The 23209-nt window shown below is 41.7% G+C and overlaps 1 protein-coding gene across 1 annotated transcript in view; it reads left to right on the top strand.

The window, feature by feature from the left end:
- mtmr4 (myotubularin related protein 4) overlaps positions 1 to 23209 on the top strand; it is a gene marked incomplete at its 5' end in the record, with an annotated part of 56879 nt that overhangs the window by 356 nt on the left and 33314 nt on the right. Inside the window, 13 exon segments of the mRNA XM_032532904.1 lie at positions 8094 to 8183; positions 12644 to 12760; positions 13780 to 13809; positions 14440 to 14522; positions 16369 to 16535; positions 16684 to 16780; positions 18459 to 18572; positions 18701 to 18900; positions 20172 to 20300; positions 21940 to 22005; positions 22008 to 22050; positions 22639 to 22834; positions 22970 to 23155. Coding sequence (XP_032388795.1) covers positions 8094 to 8183; positions 12644 to 12760; positions 13780 to 13809; positions 14440 to 14522; positions 16369 to 16535; positions 16684 to 16780; positions 18459 to 18572; positions 18701 to 18900; positions 20172 to 20300; positions 21940 to 22005; positions 22008 to 22050; positions 22639 to 22834; positions 22970 to 23155 — 1518 coding nt within the window.

Genomic DNA, 23209 nt, shown 5'->3' with positions numbered 1-23209 from the left:
TCTGCAGTTATTAGCGAGAAACCCACACTCACTCCACGCTCCACATAAAAATAATTGAATTACCTCCTGTGTCTTCTAAGGCATGTGATAATGAAAAGCTACTTTATTACTCAGCACTCACCTCTGTTGTGCGGAGGGGCTTGAGCTGCCGGTACTGTGATTGGCAAAGGGGAGTAGGAAGGCCTGTCAGGAGCCAGATGGGAAACTGTGTGCGCTTCTGAGAGCGAGCACATTGTGCAGTCACCTTTGCAGCCTCAGAGTGGTAAAGTATGTTCACTGCAGTGGAGCACCTGCATTAAGCACTTTGTGGTATTGGGATGTGCCGCACAGATGATATAGGACAATGACTAATTTCTCATAGTTTGCATCTCCCGACATAGTGGGGAAAAGGTTGGGGGTTTAGGAAAAACACAGGGTGTTCTTTCTTGGCCCCATATCCCTAGGCCAGTTAATCTCCGGTCAGTTAACCTCCAACCTTTCAGCGATGTCCACAAGCCACTGTCTTGGCCTATTAATTACGTAATAGCAGGTATATTAACTACTTACATCAGCATGCTGATATTTAGCAGGTACTGTATAATGTTTACCTTGTCCACTATGTACTATATAGTTTAGTGTGTGAGCATGCTGACATTTGTTAATTAGCTCTGAACACAAAATACAGCTGATGCTGATAGGAGTGTTGTTGTTGTTGTTGTTTTTTTAAGTTTAGCAGGGATTTAATCCTACACCAAAGCGAGCAATCACCAGTCATTACAATTCACTCTGAGGTGGACACAGTAAATGTGTGTACCAACGTATTGCATGTACAGCAATGTCCACAAAGTCCATGGCAATCCATCCAGTTGTTAGTGAGATATTTCAGTCTGGACCAACGTGGTGAACAGACATCCATAGAGCAATGCTTCTAGCATGGCTAGGATGATCATAACAGTAGGTAGTAATAGTAGTACCACTAAGTGGAAATCAGAACAAATGATGCAAGCAAAACCATTTATCAGTGTCTTGCGGACAGGTCAGTGCTTAGAGCTACAGTATCTAGACAACATTGAAGGATTTCTTGCAGTTTAGCATTTTACAATGTGATGGTAACGTCACATTTTCAACAACAATCGGTGTCAACATTGGGAAAGCTCTACTTTAATTTCAGGCACCGTTTCTTCCAGAGACAGCGTTGGTGGTAAAGTTATCAGGTGGATCAGTAAGAGCACAGCTGCAGGTCTCATTTCTTTCTTTGTGACCAGACATGGTCAGCCATTACACATTTTTATCATCTCTCTTTAACATGGCTGTGATGCAGTTCCTCTTCTGCGTCAGTATCTGTATAATTTAGTATCCACGTCCTCTGTCACAGCTCTGTCAGTCTCCTTCTGTGGAAGAGGGCTGCAGCGTTGCGCCGAGTTTCCATCAGCATGACCATTGTTGTGATCCAATGATGGGAAAAAAACCATCTTCAGTTACTGTTCCCTCTCTCTCCGATATATCATGTTTATCCCCCTCTGCCATAAGTTGTCTGCACCAAATGGAACTATAAAAAGCCTAATTAAATTTGTTAAGATTTTTCCATGACTCAGATTCTATAATACCCACAAGCTAAATAAATCAATGGTGTAAGTACAGCCAAAAGCTTTTTGGGAATATGCTTTAACATACCTTCTTGCACCCTTAGTTCCTGTGTTGGGTCTGGTATTGGGTCTTACAACTTGCTCTTTTTGTCAGTGTCTATTGCCTAAAATCTTTGTTTGTACTCACCTGCACATAGATCGTCTTTCTGTTTTCATGGTCTGTTACCTTTTGAATTTTCTCAATGAAATATTTTTTCTTTGCTTTTTTTTGGTGTGTTCTGCTGCTCATGTTTTTTTGAGGGCCTAGTAGTCAGCCAGTTTTTTACAATTGCCAAATGTTACTCTGTGTTTTGTTTTTTTTTCTCTTCAGAGAAGCCAGTATCCTAAACATGCCTACATGAATCTGTTCCCTTTTCCGTGTGTTACTCCAGCTATGTACTATATGTTTCAGATGAATTCTGCTTACTCATCGAAAATGTGCCCCTGCCTAGTTCCCTCAGCTCTTCGAGCACGGCCCAAGTCTAAAACGGGACGGATCATTTAGAACATGGTGATCTATGAAATATTAACATAGTCTGAGAGAAGACAGGGAGAAAAAAAAGTGTGTTCTCTTGACCCATTACTCAGGCTGCACAGCCAAACACGACTTAAGAAAATCACCTTTTAATTTTATATATTTTTATACTGCTTTTCATTTTGCCCAGTAATTGCATCCTCTGTTTCCATCCACCCTTATCTTTTCTTATCCTTATCTTTCTTCTACCTACCTGAATTGGGACAATTCTTCACATGTCAGACAATGTACTGGCTGCCTCATTTTCTATGTCCAGAACTGTACATAACTGGACACTTGAAAGCAGACATAGAAGTACATGTTCCCCACATATTTCAAAGGTCACCTCTGCATAGTGCAGTGGTTCTCTAATCTGCACAACTCTAGGACAAAGCCCCAGTCAGATTTAAGTAAATAATCTGATGAGTAAAGGCAGCAAATTGTTTCCAAAAGCTTTCGAGAGAAGGGGACTGTGCCACTAAAAAGAGGTGTTGTATCCATGACAACCAGACACTTGTTCACATAGACATAGTCTTTTTCTCCAACTATTCTACCTTTGTGTTGTCATTTTCCCCATTCACTCTCATCCAGAAATCTCAAGTGACATGCTTTCCCCAGACGATTTAAAACCTTATTTTTGTGCATAAAAATTAGGTCTGCATGTTCTTACCTACACACACACACACACACACACGCTCACACACACACTGTCTGTCTAGGCAGCTGCTAGCTGATACTTTCCCTGTTACAGCAATACATGTCATCCAGACTTTACATGTGTTATACACTGTGTCATTAATATTTGAGAAATACGTGCGTGTGTGTCAGCTCCAGCTTTTTTTATTGCTGGGTGGACAAAGGTGGGGGAGGGGGAGCAGGCCCACAGCAGTGACGAAGCAAAAACGTGTTGGGCACAGGACAAGCTGTGCTCCATCTTTGTGAGTCGGTTGGAAGTGAGAGCATCTCCCTTTTGCTTTTTTAATCTTCTGTAAGCTGATTGTCATGTTTTCTGGTCCATTGTGACCACAACCAAAGTGCCTCACTGCTTGTATGTAAATGTAATGACAGAGTTTCAAGCCCTGTCTTGATAAAGTGTTGTTAGTGACGGCCGGAGGGACTGCTGTAACTGCAAGATCAAGATTATCAGCAGGAGAGGTTTCAGTCTTCCTCCAAACACAGCTACACATACAGTAGACCCGTGCTTTAATGCAGCTAGTCTGTTTTACTCTCCTTGACATTTTCTGTCACAATAATTTGTCAGACAAACTATTTAATATGTGGTATCTTAGTTCTAATGATTATCAGATATGTTCCGCACCAATGCATCCGTAGTAGCAGTCTGTGTTTGTAGCCTGTGTCATGGATTCATGGAGCAACACAACATGTACTGTTGTACACAACAGTTAGTCAGCAGTTTTATTTTGCCTTTTAAAGCACACTTTGTTCTAGCCTCTTAGCGGAGTGCAATGTCAGGGCTGCTCCATAAGAGAATTAAGTAGATGGTGCCAAGTATCTAACAGGTAATGCAGCACAAGGTGTGTGTGTGTGTGTGTGTGTGTGTGTGTGTGTGTGTGTGTGTGTGTGTGTGGTGTGTGTGTGTGTGTGTGTGTGTGTGTGTGTGTGTGTGTGTGTGTGTGTGTGTGTGTGTGTGTGTGTGTGTGTGTGTGTGTGTGTGTGTGTGTGTGTGTGTGTGTGTGTGTGTGGGGTGCTCTTAACTGAGTGCTGCCTTTTTTAAGTGTGGGGATGTCTTAAAATAGCTTTTCCAGTAATTTATTTGGTTGTCTGGCAGCCACAATAACCTTCGTAACTCTAGTCTCTAAAAAAAAAAAAAAAAAAAAAAAAAAAAAGCAAAGAAGTCATTGCCGGGATGGCCGGCTGGTGGTTCAGACTGCCCAGCAACAGTGTGGGAGATTAGGCTGTAACGATCTGACCCTGCAGGATGTCTCTGACTAATGGCAACAGTCATGGTCCACCCATTCTCAGGTGGACATAAGTCATACTGATGACACGCAGCAGAGTGGGGAACGTTTACGTGAGCCCTTGAGTTATAACTCCTCGTTGATATTTCCCACTTAGTGGAAAACTACAGTGTCAATAAATAGTTGGTCAATACGACTGAGAAATTTAAACTGTTTGTATCTGCTTCCTCTTGGTTCTGAACCACTAAAAATACGTAAAATAGTAGCAAATTTAGGCTATTTATCTGGTATCGGAATTAGATTATTTGGTAATTGTTAAAGAGTCAAGTTAAAAATGTAAACCTACAATAGTATATACATACACATAGATAGCTAATAATAGTAAACATATTGCATAAAACTACAAGACTGGTATTGAGGCTAACCACCTTTTGATTAATCCATTAACATTCCCTAGTAGGAATAGAAGGAATTCTAATCATTGTGTAAATGCAGCGTCATTATTGTAGGACTGATTGCAGTAAGAAGCTGGAGCACCTTGGTCATTAGAAACCCATTCAACATTTTATGATTTTAGATTGGTTAATTTTCAACGCATTATTTACTAGTTATAGCTGACACATTTTTGAAGACAGTACCCCTCCTTCACATCCATGTAAGGTCAACAATGAGCTTAAGCTGCAAAGATTCATCAATTAAATCAATTACAAAAGTGTCTGCTCAATGTCACAGAAGTTGCTGAAATTGTGCTTTGGCTCGTCCATTCCTATGATGGTTATACCTTTTTAGAAATCGGATGGGGAGTGGAGAGGTTGTCACTGTAGGGACACTAACTCCATCTGTTACCAGCAAGCCCAATGGGTGGCATGCTTATCGTGGGTTTAATCACCAGCTAACCTTTGGATGACAGATGAAATGATTGTAAGCATTGCAGGAGGTCTGCAGAGTGAGACATCAAGGGCTTTCCTGCTCTGATATATGCCATTTTATTGTGTTGATTTGTCCTGGGACTCGAGTCTTTTTATTAACCAGAGACCAACCTTAGTCAATCAGGTCTCCCTCTCGCCCCCCTTCAGGTCTCCATCGCTGTTCATTTATTAAGGAACAGCATCGACATACGGTCATACTGGAGTAGTGAAGCCAAATCCAACAGAGTAGTAACGATAGCCGTGTTCAGGCAGCCAGAAACCAAACTGTTTTCATCCTCAACCGCTGAGGTAACTCTCTGGTTTCTCCTGAAATGACAGACAGACCGGCTGGATGGAGGAGTAAAAAGGCATAGTTGCACATCTCATAGCAGACATTCATAAACCTGGATAATGTTAGAGTCCTGTAAACAGGGAGCAAAGTTTCTCTGTTATCCATGTAAGCATCACATCACAAATATGATCCAAACCAGGATAAGACGAAAAATTGGGCACTCAACATGTACTTTGCGTATACTTTGTTATAAAGGGAGCTTTTTTCCGGGGCAAAACCTTTCCAGTGATTTTTACAAATCATTTCAATTTCGTAATTTGATTAGTTTTGACCCTTTTGTCTTCAGCGATTGAAGTATGACCTAAAGGAAGTGCTGGCTCAATCTGACCCTCTAAACTGCAAACACAGGGTTGAGTGCCCTCTTTGTTCCTCTCTCATTCTCATCTCTGCTGCTTCTTCAGCTGTTGCAGTCTAATTTTAGCCACCCATCCGTCATAACCAGTGTGCACTTCATTTGGATGTTTTCATATATCAGCATTCTTAGAAATGGAGCATTGAATTATTATACAGGGTCTCCCTACATGGTTATAGAAACATGGTTTTTGGGTATGAAAAGTGACCCTAGCTGTTTGAACTCTAAGAATCAATGTCAGTGCATGACTCATGAAAAACTAGTCAAGTGTGTGAAAATAGTGTGAGATACAGTATCTTTGTTTGCACAAGACTGTTCCACCCAGTCACAAAGTCTAGAGCTTTTTTTGGCATCTGGTGCCTCTATCATTTTCACGTGCAATAACTACCTGCACGGAATACAGATATGTAAAAGGTGCATTCTTCTTTCAGCGTCAGGAAAAATGCCGTTTAGAATCGAATGGTGAACATTTTAAAAAAATCTCACAGACCTAACAAAGTCATGTGTGAGAGTTTTGGAAGTCTAGTAGTCAATATTTAATCTCCTACGTGATGACTGTGAAGTAGCTGGTGGGGATTGTGAAATTCCACCTGGCATGCATCTTGCATCAAAGGCCAACCACCCTGATAAAAAAAAAAATAAACCACTACTACCACCTTGGGTTTGACTTAAATTCCTGTTTTTTTAAGTATTGCTACATCTTTGTTTACCTGCAATTAATTGCTAATTGCTTTTATTGCTACTGTTGTTGTAACTTAGTGTTAGGTTCATTTAAGAAGAAAAAAATCCAATGTGGCTGAGTACCTGTGTTATTACATTATCCGGGTCACATAACAGATAAAATCAAAATACGTATCTTGGAATTCAATCGAAACTTTATTCTTTAAAACAAAAAAACTGCATAAATATTTCTTTCCAATTTAAAGTGGCTATATGTCACTTTCAGTTTGTGTTGATTCTAGCGGCCGATTTGGATTAGTGGTAGTGTTTTTACCACGCCTGCTGTCGTAAAGGTCTTTTCTTTACGGTTCACTATTACACAATGTATTACCGCGTTAGCATTACTAGGTCATATAGCTGCTATGAATGTTTTGTTCAGACAGAAAATCATTCATTTAAAATAAAACAAGAACTTACAGATGCATTGTTTCATTTTAAGTTTTGCTTCCAGTGACTTGGCCTACTTTGTGTATCTGTGTCACGAGCCAAAGCATTAAGAGTTTGTTGTAGAAACCAATGTAATAATAACTTAGATTCGTATAGCGCATTTCATGAAACCCAATGATGCTTTGCTCAAGTAACGTTACAGGGGACAAGGGAAAAGAAAATAGTAAGCCAACACAAACACAGAGTAAGAGAAATTACACGTCCGTGCTAAATGGAAGGAGGATGTGATTTAATGTCGGCTACTGACGTACAACCGCGTTGTAAATTTATTTTATGAATTAGACATATAACATACTGGAGGGCCAATTAGGCGAGGGTTTGGAATCCTTTACAATCCCATAATTGTCTCCATCTGTTGATAGCCCAACCAAAGTTGTCACTTTCCCTTTTAGGTTTTAGTTCTTTGTTTAATTTCCGTCTTTAATGTGATGAGCCTACTCCTGTATCAGCCATAACTACAACAGAAAACGTCTTCAACAACAAGAAAATACGATTAGGTCTATAGAAAGAAAACTCCGGCTTCCTTTTCCCTGGCTCAAAAGGCTAGATACTAACACATCCTTTCAAGTGTAATAAAGAAATCTGTGACCCATCAGAATGTGTGCTCTGTAGCGCTGTCTACCTACCGCATATCATTCTGTGACTGCGTGGGAAAAAGGAACCTGGGCAGAGGCCTCACTAAAAACTATTTAACCCTCATGTAGTCCTTGGGTCAAATTGACCCTTTTTCAGTCCATTTTTTATTCCATATGTCACAAAAAAATGGGCCGTCAAAATAAGATATTAAAAAAATATCAAAAACCTTTGGAAAAAAACACCAAAAACATAAGAAAAAGGCACCCACAACATTGAAAAAGTGACAAAAATGTTGGAAAAAGCAACAATATTGTTGGAAAAAAGTGACCATGGTTGCCGGGAAGACAACACAAGGGTTAAAATGGCCTTCTTTTCACTCTTAGTCTTGTTTGCTGTTACAGGGCATTTAAGACCATTATGTGAAAAATGAGAGCGCTTCAAAAACATTCAAAAGTTACATATAGTCACTTTAAATGAAAGAGACAATTATATTAATCATAGTTATTTCTTAGACATTTATTGTACACCAAAATTTGGAGTTGTTACAGCTCTAGCCATTCCACTGTTCCTATTAAACTGTATTGGTTTCGTCTGTGTTCCTTTTTGTAAGAATATGTATCTATGTGGTGTTTCACCCCGCTGTGTCGACCTAAACAATGCCAGTATTCATCTGACCACCCCTGCTTGTTTGTGTCTGACAGGGTGAAGAAGGGCCTCCCAGTCTGGAGTATATCAAGGCCAAGGACCTGTTCCCCCAGAAAGAGCTGGTGAAGGAGGATGAAAGCCTTCAGGTGAGCTGACTATTCCACTGTGAAGATGGCAGTAGTAAACTTGTGATGGAGAAATCATAATTATTATAGGCCTGCTTTCAAGTGGGCTTTGTATGTCAAAGGTCATGGTAGATTTTAGATTGGTAGACTTCCCAGACCAATGCTCAATCTCATATCTATTGAGCTTGGCTCGGTCTGGGGATAGCCAGACTCATTTTAGTCACCTTGCAACATTAAAAAAGAAAAAATTCTATGTAACTGCTTTGCTACTGCATACTTTGCTTCCCCTCCCCCTGCATTCACACATGCAGTTCCTCATTGTGAGTCTGCGTTTTTTCTTTTTTCTTTTGTGTGTGCAGGTAATCCCATGATAGTTTCTCTGACAGCCCATGGCTCTTACCACAGCCTTTCTACGGGCTAATTATAGGCTTTCCCTTGTACCCCACCATATTTAATACCCTGCTGCCTTTCCTCCGGTGTACGTGCAGGTCGTGGAGCATGCTTGCAGTTGTTGCATGTTGTCACAGGCAGGCTGCTTAAACCGGAAGTCACGACTCACAAGTCGGTGTTATTTGCCTCTCTCTCTCTCTCTCTCTCTCTCTCTCTCTCTCTCTCTCTCTCTCTCTCTCTCTCTCTCTCTCTCTCTCTCTCTCTCTCTCTCTCTCTCTCTCTCTCTCTCTCTCTCTCTCTCTCTCTCGCGCGCGCGCAAATATTTCTGCTGCTGAAGGCTCCGTAGAGGAAACGTGACACAGTATCTTCAGCTGCACTTGCTGACTGCTGGTGACTCACGCACCTACTTTTGGAGCACAGCTTGTTTCATGCAGCTCCCGGTCTGTACAGCATGTTAACTATGGCTCTCTCGGCAGGACGAGTCAGGTCTCTTCCACAGCAGAGCAGCACACACACACACACACACACACACACACACACACACACTCAGTAGCTGCACATTCTCATTTCAGCCATTTATGCTGCTGTTGAGGCCATATTAATGCAAATTGGCTAAATCCCCTGACTCATACAGAATGCAAAAATGCAATAGATTAGGCTTTCTTTTTTCTCTTTTTTTTATATGGAAAACTGTATCTGCAATGTTTTTTCTGTCAAAGCCCAAAACTATGGTGTTCAGCTTTGTTTGGGTGCCAGCTGTGTTTGTGCGCCTGTCACTTTGAAGTTGATTTTAGATATTCAATTTTTTTTCAGAAGTCCCAAGTGCAGAGGGCCACACCAACAGAGCTAAATATAGGCAGCCGGCCGCCTAAATTTGGCTCTGTTGGTGTCTGAGTGCAGAGTACTACGTGCTCCATTTCCCAGGTTAAGCTGTACTCTTTCCCTCATCATGCTTCCTGTCCCGCTCATGCACACATTTTCAGTTAAAGATGAGCAACAGCAGGTGCAGTGATACGTGTCAGGGGTTTGTTTGTTTTTAACAATAGCTCTCTAGACCAACAGTCAACAGCAGCTTTTGACCCCTTGTCAATTGACAATATTCCTTTTTAAAAAAAGGTAGTTTTGTTTTGGATTTCTTATTTATATATGTCTTTTTTTGTTGTCATGGTAAACCTGACTGAGTAGATGTTGACATGTGGTTATGGGTTGCTCAGTCACGTCCAGATCGTGTGCTCTGTGCTTTTAACCACGTCGGCTAATGTTCTTTCAAGTAAGCCTGATTTTCTGACATCTTACCATAATCCCCCATCTGCCCTGCTGCATGTCCTCTTTAAACATATACCAGTGGGTCCTCCACTGTGTGACTTAGCAGCACATGCTAAAACAGGATGAGGTAATGTTGTCTCTAAGCAACACTGTTGTCCCCACCACAGGAAACTAAACAACAAGACCTGGGTCAAACTTTGTGGTCCCCAATGGCTACGATTAATGTTGGAGAAGCCTACTAAGAGAAACTGAAGTGTGAAAGAGTTACGTAACACAAACCTCAATTTGTCAGACGGGAGAGAATCTGAGCGGTAATGGATCTCCCAACACACTTAACTCTTTCTGTGGAAATGAAATCTCTTGGAGAAGCAGCTCCGATAAACGGTACAGTTACGATTAGTGGTCAGTGTGAAATTGACCACTCTGAAAGTGTTTGACGCTTTTTATGAATTGAGACATTCTTTTCAATTTGGCGAGCAACTGTAGCTGTGTGTCTCATCCACGCTGCCAGCTTTTGAAGCTAATGCCCTGCCTCAGAGTGAAAGGAGGAATGTTTTTTGTTTACTTCTGTTGGGAACCAATTATCTTAATGTTTGGGTCTCGTTGCAGCCAAAGCCTGGGCTTGGCTTAGCTGTTATAAAATGGGTACATGTAGGAATGTTAATGGACAGTTTGGGATCCCGCTCTGTACCATCAGCACTGGTGCAGACAGTCTCCCTCCCTCCCTCTTGTCTGCCTGCTCATTCAGACTCACCAACGAGCCCTCTATGCTCACAAAGGTCCTTCTGTAAAACTACTATGTGCTAATTGGACAGCTACACATGCACACTGTTTCACCCATGGCATCCTTTTTATCATATCTTTAATGTCACTCTGTCCACAGTCATTACTTTAGCTTTAGTAGGCAGGAGGATGGTTTGAAAAATATCAATACCAGTGCCAATATGATACTTAGCAGAATAATACATTCAATATTTCCCTTTTGAGGGTTTTTCTATACAACCCTTTTTTTTCTTCAAAAAAGGCAAACTTGTCAAATTCATCAGTGTTTAATTGTGTCAGTACAATGCAGCTCTGCACGGTCTGTGCCTGAATAAAATGTGTTCTTAAATTTGCAAAACTGGGCACCCAGATAGCTCCGTTGGTAGAGCAGGCGCCCACATATAGAAGTGTACTCCTCGACTCAGCGGGCCAGGGTTTGACTCCGAAATGCGGCCCTTTGCTGCATGTCATTCCCCTTTTTCTCTCTCTCTCTCTCTCTCTCTCTCTATCCCCTTTCATATCTTCAGCTGTCCTGTCAAATAAAGGCCAAAAAAAAAAAAATCTTTAACGACAAATACCAAATTTGGCAAAGTTAAGGTTTGAGATCAGAATATATCTAATAAAAGAATCAAACACTGCTAAGAATGTGACCAAGCATTTCATGTAATTTTTGTGTAGCCATGCTAGCTGTGTGACTCTACGGATGGCAATGTTGGTCCAACAGCTGGTTGGTTGGTCCCATAATGTTGGATAATGCTAATTAGAGAAACAAAAACTCTCAGCCTTCTTAATTAATGTGGGCAAAAAAACGGTTTCAGCTAAAGGTCTTCATCACGCTCATGACGTGATGATCATTTTATGCCTACAATAAATAAGAAAAGGGCTTCTTTGTTTTCTTTGGTCCTTGTAACTGCCATGCACCTGATACACTGTCTAAGATTTGGAGCTGTGCAGGCTACTTTCATTATATCTTAATGCTAATCAGTAAATGTTAGGATTAGTGCTGTCAAACGATTAAAATATTTCATCTCATTAATGTCAAAGTTATCTCGTAATTAATGGCACATTTTTGTCCAAGATTTTATTCAAGATTCCATTACGAAGGACATTTACCCTTGGTTTATTTTCGTCCCATTATTTTTCTTTTTCTCATTTTAATGCGATTATCCACATGGAAAAGTGGATCAGCTCGCTTTGTGCAAATGTTTTTTTTAATTTATTGAAAACATTGGCATACAGCCCCCCCCCCCCCTCCCCCTCAGCATATAGCCAACTGTAGTGTTCAATTTCACACTAACATTCTCACTTGGAGCAAAAAATCTCCCACACAATGTAATACTGTCCATCAATAAAAAGGTGAAGATAATACTTTGACGAGGGTCGGAGGGGGGAGAATTGGCATCAACTGTGTGCTTGGCCATCAGGTGGTATTTCAGACTGGACGTGCTGCGATGATAGCTCAGTTCACAACGACCATCACTTTGGTCTGGTCAATGGAACATTTGGTAACTTTTAAAAAGTCAACTTTCTATCCAGAATCTTATTGGCGTCCATTTCAGCGTCTCACGCTCGCCATCCACTCAAAATGTAACGTTACTACTCTTTGGCCGGCTCGCAAGCCCAAACGGCGTGTGTGCGGCGTGCCCGTTGTTGTGTTTCCGGTCTAGCTTGATCTGCTGGGTATTGTAGTTTTTCTAACGTTACTAGTTGCAACAGCATGTGAAAAAACTACGAAGTTTGCCAGGCTAAAAAGAACGTTAATTAATTAACTCTTTTTAAAAAATGAACGCCGTCAATAACACGTTTAACTAACTAGATGGTAATCATGTTAAACATTTCACCAGCTAAGCAACATGTTAGCATCTAGCTCAAAGCACAGTATCGCCTACAAGGACAGCCTCACAGAGCATCTAGCAGGATTGGAAAACAGCTTCAAAAATAGAAGTGTGGATGTCATGATTATACTCCCAGTAGACATAATAGCGCCTGACAGTAAACAGGTGGTGGTGTCATGTTTTTTGCTGCGTGAACCTCAACAATCTGGTTGTTTTGTGTCTCTCCAGGTGCCATTCGCAGTTCTTCAGGGGGAAGGGGTGGAATATCTTGGCTATGCCGATGAAGCCGTCATTGCCATTTCTAACTACAGGCTCCACATCAAGTTCAAGGACTCTGTCATCAACGTGAGTCCATGTCACAGACAGTCAACACACAGAAGAACCACAAAAAGTAGAGTTTCACTTCAGTCCAAATGGCACGAGTGTCTGTGTGGTCCCTGCTGCTGCCATGCCATGCCACTACAGAAGCCAATAGCAGGAGAGAGGAGGCTATAGTGCGTAGTTTGGACGCACATACACTTTCCCCTCTACCCCATATAAATTTTATTAACTCATAATTGTGCTTACCAGGCAAAGTATTTTACACCGCATACCCGTAAAACAGTTTTAGTCATATCCAAACGTAGTTGGCATGCAGTTCTTTGTACCAGGATGGTCCCACAGGGGTGGCGGGCCCCCTGATGTACAGGCAGCAGAGGTTTAATGTGACATCTAGACGCCAAAGGCCCAGCCCCCACTGGCACTGATGTCCACCGCGTCGCTCCTGCTGACGTCAGACCTTGCCCAAACACAAATGGGCCAATTGTTTGCATAAACTGGCAGCAAAATTCCTCCTCCTTCCCAAATCCCAGTCATCTTTTCCAGAGGTATTCAGCTTATAGAAGAGGTGAAGGAGAGGAGGCGGTGGGGGCAGATCACCAAGATGTTCAGGGTGCCTTGACTTACTTCAGCAGAGGAGAGCCAGGTTAATGCACTGAGGGCAACAATCCCCATCAAACTGCTTTCCGGAGTTCTGCCATGACCCCAGCGGTGCAGATGAACTCTATATGAATTCCAACGAGCCACAACCTTTCACCCACCCACCTTTACATCTCTTCCCCCTCTGCACTGTTTTCTTGCCCTTTGCTCCTGTCCATGTTTGTCTTTCTGTCCATGATTTCTATTTGGCCTAGCCTTGTGCTGCAAGTAGCCCACTTGGTTGTCTTTCATCTCTCAACCTCTTTGATGTTTTCTTTCCTTTTTAACTCTTCATTTCCTTTTGCCTGCTGGATGTTTTTGGTTTAATAGTTTTTCCATTTCCTCTTGTCTTGTGTCCTCCCTCCCCCCTCTCTGAATGTGCGTTCCATGGTGTCACTGTGTTTTAGACCTACCCAGGTGTGGACAATGAGATATCTGTGAGTACCACATGATAAAACACCACCCTCTGCCACTGTCTAGACAGTTTAAATCATTCAGCTCCTCTTCATTTTAAACGATTATAGTGCACTGGGGACAAATCGCAATTTACATTCAACGTAGTGGTACCGCAGGATTTATTGTAATTGTCTGTGAAAGGAGAAAAAATTATGGTGGTGCAGCGTGTTGGCTGACCTTAAAACGTAATAAAAAAGAAGCACTATTTTTTTGCTATAAGAAATGAAGTAGTTTTTTTTCATTCATACACAGCATTCATACAAAGTGCTTTTTTATGAAGGTTTGACCAAAAGTGAAGTTGCGTGGGTAATTTTTGTAAATCTCAGCGGCGCCTTCGTTAACACCTCAGTTAGCAGAAACCTTTAAAAGCCTAGAAAGCAGACAATTCTGTGGACAACAGGTTCATAGCTGTTGTTTGGTAACATAACAGATCTAGAGACAAGGTTCAAACACGGCGGAGTCCTTCTTACCTTTTACAAGCTTTAAACTATACTATGTGTATCTAGCCTGGATGCAGTCTGTACTAGACCAGAGGGTGGTAACCTCGTTGCAAATGTGCTGTCCATTCTGACAGCGGATCACACACACGTGCTCTCTGTCTCCCCCTACAGGTGCCACTCAGGCTGATAGAAAGTGTGGAGAGCAGAGATATGTTCCAGCTGCACATCATCTGCAAAGACTCCAAAGTTGTCAGGTAAGAAGAGCAGCTCTCCCACACACTAAACACGTCGTATTAACCCTGCAGGCTGATTGATGGTGTTATTAACAAGAGTAAATACAGTTCAGTGGTCTGGTACGCACTTGAATGAACAATACAACAGTTAATTTCTGCCTGTCTGCGAGGACACAATTTATACCCACTATCATTAACTGCTAATCCACTATGTAAAAATAGAGGTTACAGGCTTACAATAAAGTGCTAGTATAATTCTTGTGCTATTCGAACTCCTCTGTCCTATCCTTTCCTTAAATACTTAACGACAGGGACATAGTGATAATGGAAATCATGTCTTGTGTCCTCACAGTTACAAAGGGTTATCCTGCCTATTGGGGGTGGCACGGTTCACAAAACCCCCGGTTTGTATTACTGTTTTAGGGTCCCGGTTTTAGGTTCTGTACGGTTCTTGTTATTTTTTTATGTTTTAATCTGCAGAAATATACTTCAGCAAATTATATATATATATAAATATATATATAGATATAGATATAGCTTGATTATCCACAATGTAGGATACAGTATTAAAGAATAGTTCATATCCTGTAATTACGCACAAACTAAACATGACTTGACTTTAAGCACATTATCGGGACCCTCTCTGAGGAAAGCTAGGTGAGGTTTTGATACAGCGAGAGGGAAGACTGATGATTTCAACAAGCTCTTCCTTTATTTAGCAAAAAAGAGGAGAATGTGCCATCTACAGGAACTTATGTGCCTTTTCAGCACACAAAGATCCTCAAAGGTTACAGACTCAGAAATGGCACATACTAAGGAAAGCTCATTGTGGGACTGCTCTCGTGGCTGGAATTCTGCACCAAGGCTGAATTTTGGGAAAGAGACTTCAGATTCAGTATTAGGGGACCACTAAGGTCTATATAAAAGAGACTTCAGATACAGTATTAGGGACCACTAAGGTCTATATAAAAGAGACTTCAGATACAGTATTAGGGGACCACTAAGGTCTATATAAAAGCATCCAAAGAACACCATGTCATGGGACCTTTAACTGCCAGGCCTTGCTATTATTTTTTATCATTGGACATTCTTTTTATTGGCTAAACAGCCTGTGTGCTCTCGGAAGTTGTGATTTGGCATTTTTTCACATTGTATACACTAAACTAATACTCACTTAATTGTAAAAGAGGTTCGATGAAGTAATGAAAATACTTACTAGTTGCAGCGCTAATATGTTATGTTAATAATATGTTTATATTTTGTGAGACTAGCATTTCAATAGAATACATACTATAGAATAAAATTAAAGTAACATTTTACAAAAGAGTGTCACAGTGCATTTCAAAGAAATGAAAGCGTAAACAATGAAACTGTCATACATGTTCTTCCAGTTGATACTATTTTTTATTATCCTTTATTAAAATAAGGATCTTGCAAATGGGTGTCCTGTTTCCTGTATTTATGCTACTTTTAAAGTTGTATGCCGTGTAGCATGACTAGCACTTGTTATGCTTACTTGCTTAAAAAACTGTTTAAAAAAAAAAAAAAAGACTAAGGCTTGTATTTATTTCACAGCAGAGTGAAATCCGTATGTGTTTATAGACCCCTGTTAAGTTCAAAACCAGTGGAGCCTTCTGACTCTCAGCGGCAGATGTAGCAGCGGTGTCTTGGTCCCTCATCATTAAGCAGACACATTATTATTATTATTATTATTACTCCTGTTTCATGGCTGGAAAATCACTGAACATCTGATCAAATTAGTTCTTCTTGTTTTTTTCTCTCAGTCCCCAATGCATGATGTTTTAACAAGATACGTTGCTGTTGGATCTCACTTGTCTTTCTAATCCCGACGTTGTGTTCTCCACAGATGCCTCTTTGCGACGTTCAAGCAATGCCAGGAGTGGGTCAAGCGTCTGAACCGGGCCATAGCTCACCCGTCCCGACTGGAGGACCTGTTCGCCCTGGCCTATCACGCCTGGTGTCTGGGAGGCAACGCTGATGATGAAGACCAGCACGTTCATCTCTGTCGCCCAGGTCAACACACACACACACACACACACACCAATCACAACTAAACTTAACAAAAGTTGAACAATTAGGCCTTCAAATAGAATGTCTGATTTTGTCAAAGTTTTGATATTCCTTAAATAATCTCCTCCCTCCATGCTTTCTGCGTGTGCAGGTGATCACGTGCGTCAGAGAATGGAAATAGAGGTCAAAAGGATGGGCTTCGACACACAGAACGTCTGGAGAGTGTCGGACATAAACTGCAACTTCAAGTATGTCACAGATATGTTACTATAAATAAAAAGGTAGCTCTACAATGCTGTAACTGTAAAGAGTCGTGGTGGTTGTTTAAGAGAGTGAATGGTGAGCGACAGTGTTTCAAAGAGCTCTTTGAGAGCTGTGACCGAGAGTAGGGCTGGAATCAGGCAGGAGTGGAGAAGCTCTGACCACAATGTCTCCATACTGAACAGATTGTTTGACAAACAGCTTGTGTGTATTTGTCAGCACATCTCAGCACCATGTGTCAGGAAATGAGTTTTTATTTTTTTTATTTATCATACAATAACAGTTACTTTTGGGGGAATAGTAGTCAGGTTGATTTAAATAATAAGAGTAAACTGAACATTATACACAGAAATGATTAGATTTGGTGTGACTTACATTGCCCGATGTTATCATTGTCCCCGACGTCCATCACGAGAAGATGACCATAAATCCATACAATAGAGGGAAAAAAAAACCTTCCTATATCTCCAAAACCTGTCTGAGAATCAGGAATCCAGTGACAGTTGGGTACAATGCAAAGAGCAACTGCTGTAAGATAATTCCGCCTTCTTTCAATGGTACCAAAATATCAATAAATATATGCAGGAAAAAACAGGGCTCTAGTTGTAAGTTTTCTTTCAAATTGAATTAAGAAAAAAAATATCAGTATGTATTAGTATGAACTTTTCTACTACTGCTGCACTCAATATTGGGTTCCTGTGGACACCCAGATTTATGATAAAAAATTGTGTATGAGATAAATCCAAACATCCATAGAAACTTATCAAACCACTTCTGCAGCATAATCCACTTCTCTGCCGTTAATCCATATATTGTTCCCGACAATCCTTTACTTTACCAATATATTGCCAAAAACGTTCCATGTCACGCTGTCGCCTCCTTTATAACTCTGAAGCTCTACTGAAAGTAGCGCATCCATTTAGTGATTTATTGGTGGAACAGTGCCTTCAACAACGTGGGTCAATGTGTATGCTTGCTCGCCTTTGTCTCCTGACCTCTCAGGCCAGCAGCACTCTCACCAAGTCCAGTCAATAATACACACACACACAAAAATAACATTGTAGCACTCACTTAAGCAGAAAAATGCTGTATACTGTGTGTGTGTGTGTGTCTCCTTTGCTGCCTGGACAAATAAACGCCGCCACAAAAAAAGTTCAGTCTGCTCACAAGGCCCAAGAGAGCACATCCTGCTGAGGGAGAAAGACATAGAGGACAACTTGCTAATTAAACAAGCCCTAGCCTGCTGAGGCCCATGACTCAGCACACTATCTCTCTCTCTCTCTCTCACACATCCACTGTCTTTGTCTAACCTTCTCTCCTCAGACAGTCAGCAGGTGGATAGACATTGAAGAAAGTATCATGAGAGAGGAGGCGGAGACCAGAGACAGATGGAGTCAGGCAGAAGGACATAGAGAATTTTTTTTTTCTCCCTCTGCCACAGCTGAGAGTTGTTGATGAAGTAGTGACCCTGAAAACCAGAACGTTTGTGAATGTCGAATGTTTGCTGTAGCTCAAAGCACTGTTTTGTCTTGGTTTGTTTTATTTCCTCATTGAAAGACTCTTCTATCTTCTGTATCTTATGTCAGCCTAGTGTACTGGCTGGATACGGTTTGGAGCAGTATAAACTGCATTTAACCTAATATGTCTTGTCCTTCTTGTCCACAGGCTGTGCTCCAGCTACCCGCAGAAGCTTCTGGTTCCAATATGGATCACTGACAAGGAGCTGGAGAGTGTGGCTTCCTTCAGATCCTGGAAGAGGATCCCTGTGGTGGTCTACAGGTGGGTTTACTGACACACAGTCATATGCACACTACCAGATGTTTTTACCAACATGCCAAACAGCATGTTTCCTTTTTGACATTTAGATCCATACTCTTGTTTGCTGACTCTGTACCATTGAATTCCAGGCACCAGAAGAACGGGGCAGTGATCTCCCGTTGCAGCCAGCCTGAGATCAGCTGGTGGGGCTGGAGAAACACAGATGATGAGTACTTGGTGTCATCCATCGCCAAGGCGTGTCAGATGGATGCCGGAGCCAAGGGTACCTGTGGAGCACCAGCCTGCCGACAACGCGGGGAAGCTCCCGACTCCTCTGATAGCGATTTTGGTAAAGCAGACTCATGCATGCAGTGTAGCTCCCTAGAATCCATTCATATTCAGGCTCATTATGTGGAAATATCCTTGTGACTCACAAAGAAGTAAAAAAAAATTAAAAAATTATTTACATGTTCTCCTTACTTCCAAAGTGAACTACCAACAGATAAAGATGCTCAACATAAGTTCCAAGCAATACGTTATTTTTAATTATATCTGCATACAGTGGGCTTGTTCTGCAAATACATCGTCAGCAATGGACAGTGTATTAACTAGCAATTAATCACATGTATGTTCCTTTTCCTTACTTGTTAAGTGCTCCCATTTAAAATTAAGTGGATGCAGTAACCGTTTAAGGGGCTGTTCAGAACATTAATAAAGCAGCTAACAACTATTTGGTATGTAACGATATAATGAAGTAATGGCATCTTGAGCAGAGAACAAAGTCACACTGTGTGTGTGTGTGTGTGTGTGTGTGTGTGTGTGTGTGTGTGTGTGTGTTTGTGTGTGTGTTTTTGTGTGGTGTTGTGTGTGTGTGTGTGTGTGTTGTGTGTGTGTGTGTGTGTGTGTGTGTGTGTGTGTGTGTGTGTGTGTGTGTGGAGTGTGCTGTATTTATTAGCGCTTTTCTAGTCTTAACGACTGCTCAAAGCGCTTTTACATCATACAGGATACATTCACCATTCACACACATTCATACACTGTGGCCGAGGCTGCCGTACAAGGTGCCACCTGCTCATCATAAACACTCACACACATTCACACTCCGATGCGCACCACCGGGGCAACTCGGTTCAGTGACTTGCCCAAGGACACTTTGACAACTGTCAGTGCTACTTGCATTGTTTTTGTTTTCCCCTTTTTGCTGTTTGTTTTTCATTTTGGTTATTTTTCAAAGTTGATGCCAATATGTCTGAGACATGCACGTCTAACAGGGTCATTGGTGCACAACACCAGACTGAAAAAGGAGTGGCAGCACAACACTGACTGCGGGCACAGAGAAGTAGTTTCTTTGCAGCCTCACAGTAATTACTCGTCTTTCTCCCTGGTAGCTGCGGAAAGCAGGTCTCTTGACTCGTGATCGTTACCTATAGCAACACTTTGGTTGTGTGTCATCAGGAGGAGATATTGATTATCAGTAGTAGTCAGTTTCTGTAAATCATGTCCCTGGCACCTCTCTGATTCCCTCCTTCTACTTCCACACTTTCTCGCTTCCTCTCCACGGCCGTTCGATTCACACAACGCTGCCCACTCCTAACAGTGGACATTATCTCTCTGTGTCTCCAGACTCGTCTCTGACGGGCGGCTCTGGCTGCGATGACAACACCGTGGCCCAGAAGCTGCTGATTTTGGATGCTCGCTCATACACGGCTGCAGTGGCCAACCGAGCCAAGGGCGGAGGCTGTGAATGTGAAGGTTAGTGTGACCAAAACGTTTGAAAAAGTCTTCAACAATTCAAGGAATTCAGCATTTTGTAGGATATGAGATCAAAGGCAACTGACACCGTGTTTCAACATTTATTCATCACATTAAAACACGCACAATACTTTGTCATGCATTGTATTATCTATAATTGTCTTTTAGAGTATGTATTCACCACCTGTATGCTTCTGATTCTGCTTAGAGATTCAAGCAGGCAATTTAAACTTGGTGAGAAATATGAATGAATTATTTTGTCCGTCCATTATTTTTATATTATTCAGACACATTTTAAATAAGCACATTCCTAGTGATGACTCCAAAAAAAATAACAATACATAAAGGATACAAATATAAAATTAACAATTCAACACAAAATAAATACAAGAAGGGTGCAAACGTAAAATCAACCTTTCAACAAAACTTTCAAACCAGAATAAATTATTGTACAAGTAGAAAATAAGTGGATCAGGGAAATACTTTTCCAAATAAGTAGTAAGGGGAAATAATTCAATACTGCAGCAATCACAATTTTCTTTTTATTTAACAATGGATTTAATAACTTAAGTCAAAGTTGTCGCCCAAAGTGACGTGTGAATAGCTTTAGTACCAGCTATGCAGCTCCTATCAACTCTACACAGCTTTTTAGTCTTTAGTTATTTTAATTTTACTTTAATTCTTCTCTAATAAACCATATTTCCTGCAGCAGCAGGCGGCTGTTTTCAGAAAACGTTCTGATAAACCCACTTTACTTGCCTAGATTGAATGGCATGCAACTATAGCAACCAGCTGTTGAAGAAAGTCAAACAGCTGGCTGCTAAAGAGCCACGTCTTGGAGGTAATGGAGATCAAAACGGAACTGAAAGGAGAGTGAATATTAGACTCCCAATCATCAGGCTCCCAGAAACACGACTTGTTAATGTTGCTTTGTAATTGCTGCATGTGTATAAAGGGCAGTCGTTTGCCATAACAACTATATAAGAGGATATCTCAGACATTTTCAAACATGTAATTATTATTTTTTTGCCACCAAAGGTTTGTGGCACCTACAAACATAACTACAACAGTTCTACAGCCCTTGGATCTGTCTTGTAGACATTAACAAGTTTTGAGTTCTAAGCTCAATGAAGAAGAGTATGCCCGCAAAAACTGTGCTGCTTTTTTCAATTTCAACTTTCCACCAGTACATAGCAGAAGGGTGCTTTGCAACAACAGTTTGAGTTTCTCAGTTGTTCTGTTTTTAGCGGAGCAGTTTAATTCACCATTAGTTTAACGATGTGTAGCTGCATCTCCGACTCCGGCAGGCTTCTGGTAAGCTAACGTTACCCTGTGTTTTTAGCTGCGTGCTGTGTCTGATTTTTTTCCTTTTGAACTTGCACAAGTAGGTGGGTGTGGAGAAAAAGAAAAAAAATACTGGGGAATCACCAATCCTGCTTCTGATTTTGAAATCGAAAGCTCATTTTTTGATTCAAAAGTAAAATCCTCACACTCCTATAAGCAAGTGGCCAGTGCCAGTTAAAGCCAAGTCATACACCATCATCTTCTCTGAACAGATAATTCTACAGTATCTTACAAGCTAAGCTTTGTTTATGTATTCTGACCTTCATCCGAGTTGTTTATGTTTGTCTGTACTTAGAGTACTACCCCAACTGCGAGGTAATGTTCATGGGAATGGCGAACATCCACGCCATCCGGAACAGCTTCCGGCTCTAAGGACCGTAGGCAGTCAGATCCCGGATCCAGGAAAGTAAGTTGATCTGTTTAACCTTTCTCTCTGAGTGGCTCTGCCGTCATGGTGCCTCCCCCCCCCCCCCCCCCCCCCCCCCCCCCCCCACTCCCCCTCCCATCATGGTAAGGCAACACCACACAGAGATGGGAACGCTGCCACAGTCCAGTGCCATTGCTGCTGCGCCGACCAGCTGTCAGTCTGTACACACTGATAGTGGATACGTGTGTTACGTGTTTCTGTTTGTGCTTAGGTTTGCATCTGTATGTTTTTACCAGCTGTGTGTGTGTTTTACTAGTGTGTTTACATCTGTGATTGTATGGGATTACATGTGGTTGTACGTACGGGACACAGGTTAACCCAGCTACAACGTCACATCATGTCATTTTAAAGCTTGTTATTTGGAGAGGGGGTGAATGACGTAGGGAGGCCTCCATATATATAGGTCAGTGGCTTCCTTCTAACCCCATCAGCCTAACCCTGTGTAACCTCACCCTGAGTAACCAAAGCTGATGTGTATGTATACAGTGTCTTGGCTCCAGATCACTTCATCAGACAGGCTCTATTTAGATTTGTACTTATCTAATCAGTCACCTCTGGTGTTTCCAGCTGGCTTTCCGCACTTGAGAGCACCCGTTGGCTCCAGCACCTGTCCGTCATGCTGAAGGCAGCCACTCTGGTGTGTTCAGCGGTGGAGAGGGATGGCCGGCCTGTCCTGGTGCATTGTTCTGACGGGTGGGACCGCACTCCCCAGATTGTAGCCCTCGCCAAGGTCCTGCTGGACCCCTACTACAGGACATTAGAGGTGAGCCTCTGCACGGTTTGGCCCCAGACTTTTACATACAGATTTTAGATAAACTTGTTTTAAATTTAGTATTAAAGGGGAACCCCTTTTTACATATTAAATTCCATTCAGTCCTGAGTACCGTGTCGTCCACAGGGTTTCCAGGTGCTTGTGGAGACTGACTGGCTGGACTATGGTCATAAGTTTGGGGACCGCTGCGGCCACCAGGAGAACGCTGACGATGTGAGCGAGCAGTGTCCCGTGTTCCTGCAGTGGCTGGACTGTGTTCACCAGCTGCTCAAACAGTTCCCCTGCCTCTTTGAGTTCAACGAGGCCTTCCTGGTGGGTGGTCTTACAGCGTTCTTTACATCTTTCTAATAACAACTGTATCTTTTT

Source organism: Etheostoma spectabile, chromosome 13 (genome assembly GCF_008692095.1).
Source record: "Etheostoma spectabile isolate EspeVRDwgs_2016 chromosome 13, UIUC_Espe_1.0, whole genome shotgun sequence".
Taxonomy (NCBI): domain Eukaryota; kingdom Metazoa; phylum Chordata; class Actinopteri; order Perciformes; family Percidae; genus Etheostoma; species Etheostoma spectabile.
This window is presented reverse-complemented; position numbering and strand designations above follow the sequence as displayed.